This window comes from Lethenteron reissneri, chromosome 72 (assembly GCF_015708825.2).
Source record: "Lethenteron reissneri isolate LAM-NWPU_2019-01 chromosome 72, ASM1570882v1, whole genome shotgun sequence".
Classification (NCBI taxonomy): domain Eukaryota; kingdom Metazoa; phylum Chordata; class Hyperoartia; order Petromyzontiformes; family Petromyzontidae; genus Lethenteron; species Lethenteron reissneri.
Genome location: NC_083850.1, coordinates 4,237,333 through 4,244,397, shown reverse-complemented (window position 1 = coordinate 4,244,397; position 7,065 = coordinate 4,237,333). Strand labels below are relative to the sequence as shown.

The 7,065-nt window shown below is 53.6% G+C and overlaps 1 protein-coding gene across 1 annotated transcript in view; it reads right to left on the bottom strand.

The window, feature by feature from the left end:
* Window positions 1–868: 868 nt before the first annotated feature.
* LOC133361334 (gastrula zinc finger protein XlCGF7.1-like) overlaps window positions 869–7,065 on the bottom strand; it is a gene marked incomplete at its 5' end in the record, with an annotated part of 37,979 nt that continues 31,782 nt past the window's right edge. The window contains 2 exons of the mRNA XM_061580265.1: window positions 869–920; window positions 4,406–4,545. Of these exons, the coding sequence (XP_061436249.1) occupies window positions 869–920; window positions 4,406–4,545 (192 nt within the window). The remainder of the gene's footprint in view (window positions 921–4,405; window positions 4,546–7,065) is intronic.

Sequence of the window (7,065 nt, the reverse complement as noted above, 5' to 3'; positions counted from 1 at the left end):
CATCAGATAGAATGGGGAAAATCCCGTTGCTGCATGGGGGGCCATTCTATACGCGGCGAGGACCCCCGGGACCTGCAGGTCCCAGTCAACATGTGCCTCACACACCTGCTGGCACAGCATAGAAGTCAAAGTCCTGTGGAGTCGCTCCACCATCCCGTCTGTCTGTGGGTGGTACGGGGAGGTACGCACCTTCTTAGTACCCAATAGGTCGCACACCTCTTGCAGCAATTTACTAGAAAAATTTTCCCTTGGTCGGTCAGCAAGCGTTCGGGAGCCCCCTTGTCCAGACGTAGCCCTGGACAAAGGCGTCCGTCACAGCCGCCGCCGACTGGTTGGCGAGTGGCCACGCCATAGGCCACCGGGTAAAGTATTCGACACCAACCAACAGGTACTTATTTCCCCTGGCGTGACTGGAAAAGGCCCCAAAATATCGAGCGCAACGAGCTCGTTAGTGCGCGAGACCTGAATAGATTGCAGCGGTGGATTGACGCCACGGCGGCGGTTTTCGTCTGGCGCAATCAACCACCCCTTTAGAATATTCACCACATCACTCCCCATCCCCGGCCAATAATAGTCACGCTGAAGCAGAGCAAGCGTTTTGTTACCCAAATGCAAGAGGCGTTCATGTGCGGCCAGGACAACTTTCCCCCGCACAGCGGAAGGCACCACGAGTGCGTGCCGCCGGGACAAATTGTCCCATCTCATTAACAGGCCCTGCTTGAGTACCCAGGAGCCAGTTCGTTCCCGGCCCTCCTCGGGACCCCCCCCCTGCGACGCAACGCTAGCAGGGAGCTGTCAGCCATTTGGAGACGGCCCCACTCAATCAGCGACAGTGAGAGCAGCGAGTCCTCCCTCAGGGGCGGGAACATCACCGATCGGTGCATCCGCGGTCGCGGCCAACGCCCCCATACTTTCCGCAGCTGGCGGTTTACAGCGCGCCGATCCCATTAAGCACGCACATTTGTGACAAGGCGACAATCGCGACAGGGCATCGGCGTTAGTGTGGCGCAACCCCTTACGGTATGTGGTCGTGAACTGATAGTCCTGGAGGACTTCCAACCACCGTGACAATTGGCCCGAGGGTTGGGCGACCCTCAATGAATACTGAAGCGCCGCGTGGTCCGTCCGGACCGTAAAGTGACGGCCATAGAGATGGTCTAAATTTGTACAAAAAAAACAATAGCCAGCAACTCGCGACGGGTGACGCAGTAGCGCTGCTCCGCCGGCGACAAAACCCTGCTACCATAGGCGACCACCCTTTCGACTCCCCCAACGACCTGTGAGAGCACCCCCCCAATGCCCGTGTTGCTAGCATCCGTGTCTAGCAAGAAGGGACTTGTAAAGTCAGGTAACGCAAGGGCGGGGCACCCACCAGGCGTCCCGGAGGGAGCAGAATGCGGCCTCCTCCTCGGGTCCCCATCGGAACTTGACTCCTTTTGCCGTCAGAGCGTGCAAGGGTTTTACAATGGTGGCGAAATGCTCAACGAATCGGCGGTAGTAAGAAGCAAAACCGATGAAACTGCGCACGTCCGAAACCGACGTGGGCGTTGGCCATGAACTGACACAGTTCGTCTTCGCGGGATCGGTAGAGATCCCCGAAGAATCGACAATGTGGCCCAAGTATCTCACGGACTTACGAAGAAGGTGGCATTTGGCCGGTTTAAACTTTAATTTAGCCGATCGCATCCGCAAGAACACCCCTCTCAACCGCTGGAGGTGTTCCTCAAACGTTTTACTGAAAACAATGACATCGTCTAGGTAAATCAAGCAAGTATCCCATTGCAAGCCCGACAAAACCAACTCCATAAGGCGCTGAAACGTCGCGGGAGCGGAGTGAAGTCCCATGGGTAACCGGTTAAACTGGAACAGGCCCCCTGGAGTCCGAAATGCGTCTTAGGTCTAGACTCGTCGTCGAGTGGCAGCTGCCAGAATCCCGACAATAAATCAAGAGTGAAAAATATCGCGCGCCAGACAATGCATCGAGGGACTCGTCCATTCTGGGGAGCGGATACGCGTCAGCCACGGATATTTTATTCAGGCGACGGAAATCTACGCAAAATCGCAAGGACCCGTCTTGCTTTTTAACCAGCACAATAGGTGCTCCCCAAGGACTGGAAGAAGGCGAAATAATGTCGGCCGCCAGCATATCGTTGACGGCCGACTGAACGTGTTCCTTTCACAGGACTCAGCCGGAAGGGATTTAGCCTGACCGGTGCCGCATCGCCTGTTTCAATGTGGTGGCGCAACAGGTCCGTGCACCCAATGTCATATTTATGCTTACTGAAACTCAGAAAATTCATCAGCAACGCACGCAGCGCACCCAACTGTACCGTTGACAAATCGTTCGAGTCCGCGCACAGCGAATCGACCCATTCAAGGTCCTCCCTCGATGGATTGTTCTGCGTCGGGCTTGGATCAACATGCGCAACCAGGCGCTCCTTCCGCAGGGACCCGTGCCGCGTGAGCTAGCACAGTGCCCTGCTGAATAACGGCCGGCCGCGAACCAGCGTTTAAAACCATCACGAACGGGTCCTTGTCAGCCCGAACCAAAGTGTGAGCCACCGACAAATCGAGACCCCCGACAGCCCTATTGAAGGACCCAAAAGCATGCCTGTTCCGAGGTCTCCCAACCAATGGTTTCCTCAACCGGAGGGGAATTAACATCTGTGAACCCGGGGGCACGTGCACGGTCTGTGTCGCCAGCGCTTGTATCGTAGCGCACGCCGTCCGAATTTCGGTAGGATTCGTCAAAATGAAATACGGCGACCCGATGGTACTCAATGCAACGCTGATCGATGAGAATTTTAATGGGCATTTTAGCCAAAAAATCTGTGCCCAACAGACAAGGACCGCTAAGGAAGAAGAAACGAAAACGGGTCCCGACAATTTAATATCTCCAATGCAAATGGACGCCCTAATTGGCCGACAATGCCCAACGAGCCCCCATTTGCCGCGTAAAATGGCACGTCCACCGGGAGCAGAGGTCGACATTGGACGGGGAGAATGTTGTAAATGAGGTCTGATATAATAGTCGCCGACGCCCCGTGTCCACAACACCCTGACCTCGACCCCGTCAATGAATCCCGTAACGACCGATGATCCCGCCGACGCAGCCACTATCCTGTGCCCCAACTCAGACCATTCAATGTCCCCTCGGTCCCGCACGAACCCCCCTCGCCGAACCGAATCCCCGATCCCTAACCGGCCTTCCTCCGCCGCAACGCGACGGCCCATGTGTGTCGTGCATGTAGGCCGAGCATGTGAAGTGCCGCGACTTGCCGGGGGTAGTAGGGATGACTTGGGGCCTTGGTCGTCGTCCAGCCGAGGTCCCATGCGCGCTGACGAGGAGCGCGGCAACCGGACGCCACGTGGCCCCGGAGGCCGCAGTTGTAACACGTGATGAGGGACGTCGGAGGTCTCGGTTGCTCCAGCTTGCGGGCCGATCGCAGAGGCGAACGACCCCCCGACCTCCAGTCCCCCGGTCGTCCGCGGTGAACGCCTCCTCTCGTGGGACGACTTGGGGCTCGGTGACCACCGGGCCCGGAGCTGAGGCCACGGCAGCAGTGCAGACGCCCCCTGTTTACGCTGGAGGACCTCGTACGCCTGTATACTTGTTGCGACCCGCAAGAAGAAATATCGACCTCGTCGGCCGTGTTGATGGGGACCCCCAGGTCCTGCGCCAACTTGAGCAGTTGCTCCAAGACCATCGCGTCCTGGCCCTCCTCGTCCATACGAGGGAACGCGGCGTCGGCGAGAGCCAACAACGCCGTGCGGTAGGCGAGGCGGTCTCCGTGTCGCCTTCCGTCGGGCGTAAAAGTGATGGCGACACGCCGAGGGAGGTCCGTAGACCTTGGCCATGAGACCCAGCGCGCCTTAAGCGTGGAGCGGTCCGACCTCTGTGCGGACCTGAAGGCCGCGAGCGCGTCGTCGTCCAACATGGCAGGCAGTGCCCGCAGCGCCGTAGCGTCGGACCAGGCCGACATTCCTGATGCGCCAGAAACCTGCGCTGGAATGCGCCCCAGTCCCCGCCTCCGCCTTGAAGGCTGACAATGTGGGAAGGCGCTGCTGGAAATGAAGTCGTCCTCTGCCACGTGGTTCCTCTCCGCCGCACCGTCGGTCTGCAAGATGGCGGCCCCAATGGCGGGTGGCTGATGGCGGTCCGCGGCGCGTTGATGACGTAGCGGGCGCGTGGAGAACCGCCGCCACGTGTTGCTCGCCGTTCCCGCCAAAAGATGCCGCGCAGTTGAAATGGCGGGAATCGCCAAGTCATTTTGGCGGGAATCTGCGGGGCGACCCTGTTGAATGTCCGCCGACGTCCCCGCTCCTCCCGCTGTGTTGATTTCTGCCAGGATGGACGCGGCGGCGAGCAGCAGCTCTGCCAGACGGGAGTGCGCCTCGGGAGTACGGCATCGGTCCCCAGTCGCTCGTCCGGCGCCCTGGCGGGTCCTGCGGCGTCGGCATTTCCTCGTCCTCTCCCCCCGATGCCAGCTGGCCCGAGTCGTCAAGGTTATCCTCGCGGTCATCCCGTGAGTCCGACGGGTCTTCCTTGTATCCATGCCTGGAAGACTGTTTCACTTCTGACGCCAGTTGAAGTATTCGGAATGACGGCAGGAAACCACTTGACGGGTAGCACACTTTCTATTAAACCTTGACTTGTCACGATACAACGTGTGGTCTCTTTCTCACACTACACACTCCACTGACACGTGTAGTGACTATGGCTCGCGCTGCACTCCAGCCGCGTAACGTCCATGGAGCCTACAGACCCACCCCAAGCTTAGGGTCCCGCGAGCCGGCCCTCACACGGACGTTCGGCCCCGGGTCCCAGGGTCCCGCCTCTGGGTCACACAGAGCCCCGGTCCTTGCAAGGACAGCGGGACTAGGTGCCGCAGGGCCCTATCTCTTCCTCCGCCGTCTTCAGTCTTCGCTGGTCACCAACTCCCCGAGCGCCCGCGCGCACCGCCTTATATAGCCCTCTTGCGGACCGAGATGTGAGCACCCACTAGTCGACCAATCACGGCGCGCTGTTCCTACGATCCGTTTTCCCAGCGCGTGTTACCACTACACAACCAATCGCCCCGCGCTGCCACACGATCACTCCCTGTCAGCGCGCGTCACCAACACACAGCCAATCACCACCACATAACCCATGACCCCGCGCTGCCCTGTGATCCCTCACCGTCAGCGCGCGTCACCGGCACACAGCCAATCACCAAGCGCTGCCCCACGATCCCCACTGTCAGCGCGTATCACCACTACACACTACACTATACACTACTACACTATACACTACTACACTATACACTACTACACTATACACTACACTATACACTACTACACTATACACTACACTATACACTACTATACACTACACTACACTACACTATACACTTTACACTACTACACTATACACTACACTATACACTACACTATACACTACACTATACACTACTATACACTACATTATACACTACACTATACACTACACTATACACTACACTATACACTACACTATACACTATACACTACTACACCATACACTACACTATACACTACACTATACACTACTATACACTAAACTATACACTACACTATACACTACTACACTATACACTACACTATACACTACTACACTATACACTACTACACTATACACTACACTATACACTACACTATACACTACTACACTATACACTACACTATACACTACACTATACACTACACTATACACTACACTACACACTACACTATACACTACACTATACACTACTACACTATACACTACACTATACACTACACTATACACTACACACACACTACACTATACACTACACTATACACTACACTACACTATACTACTACACTACACTATACACTACACTATACACTACTACACTATACACTACTACACTATACACTACTACACTATACACTACACTATACACTACTACACTATACACTACTACACTACACACTACACTATACACTACACACTACACTATACACTACACACTATACACTACACTATACACTACACTACACACTACACTATACACTACACTATACACTATACACTACACTATACACTACTACACTACACTATACACTACTACACTACACTATACACTACACTATACACTACACTACACTATACACTACACTATACACTACTACACTATACACTACACACTACACTATACACTACACTATACACTATACACTACACTATACACTACTACACTACACTATACACTACTATACACTATACACTACTACACTATACACTACACACTACACACTACACTATACACTACACTATACGCTATACACTACACTATACACTACACTATACACTACACTATACACTACTACTACACTACACTATACACTACTATACACTACACTATACACTACACACTACACTATACACTACACTACACACTACTACACTATACACTACACTATACACTACACTATACACTACACTATACACTACTACACTATACACTACTACACTACACTATACACTACACACTACTACACTATACACTACACACTACACTATACACTACACACTACACACTACTACACTATACACTACACACTACACTATACACTACACTACACACTACTACACTACACTACACACTACACTACACACTACACTATACACTACACTATACTACACACTAGTGCTGTACTGGTGTTGAGGAGTTCCAGGCGACTCGGAGACGGAGGCGATGTTCAAGTGCTCAGCGCGGCAGGTTTATTGAGGCTGTTGGCAGTAACACGAGGGCGGTAACGACTTCCCAGGGGTTAGTGGCACCACAAGGAACCATTTCACAAGACTTTGTCTGGTCCATTTTGACTGTTTGTGTTGTGGTTATTGCAAACATGATGCCTCGTATAAAGGTGTCCGTTTGTGTACCAGTTGAAAGGGTACAAACCTATCACTATATTTGCCACTGCTAAAGGAAATGTCTCATAGTGTAAATGCTTCACCCCGAGCTCTCAATACTCTGATAGTGCGCTGTCTATGAGTTGTACGCCTTTTGGCGTCATCTG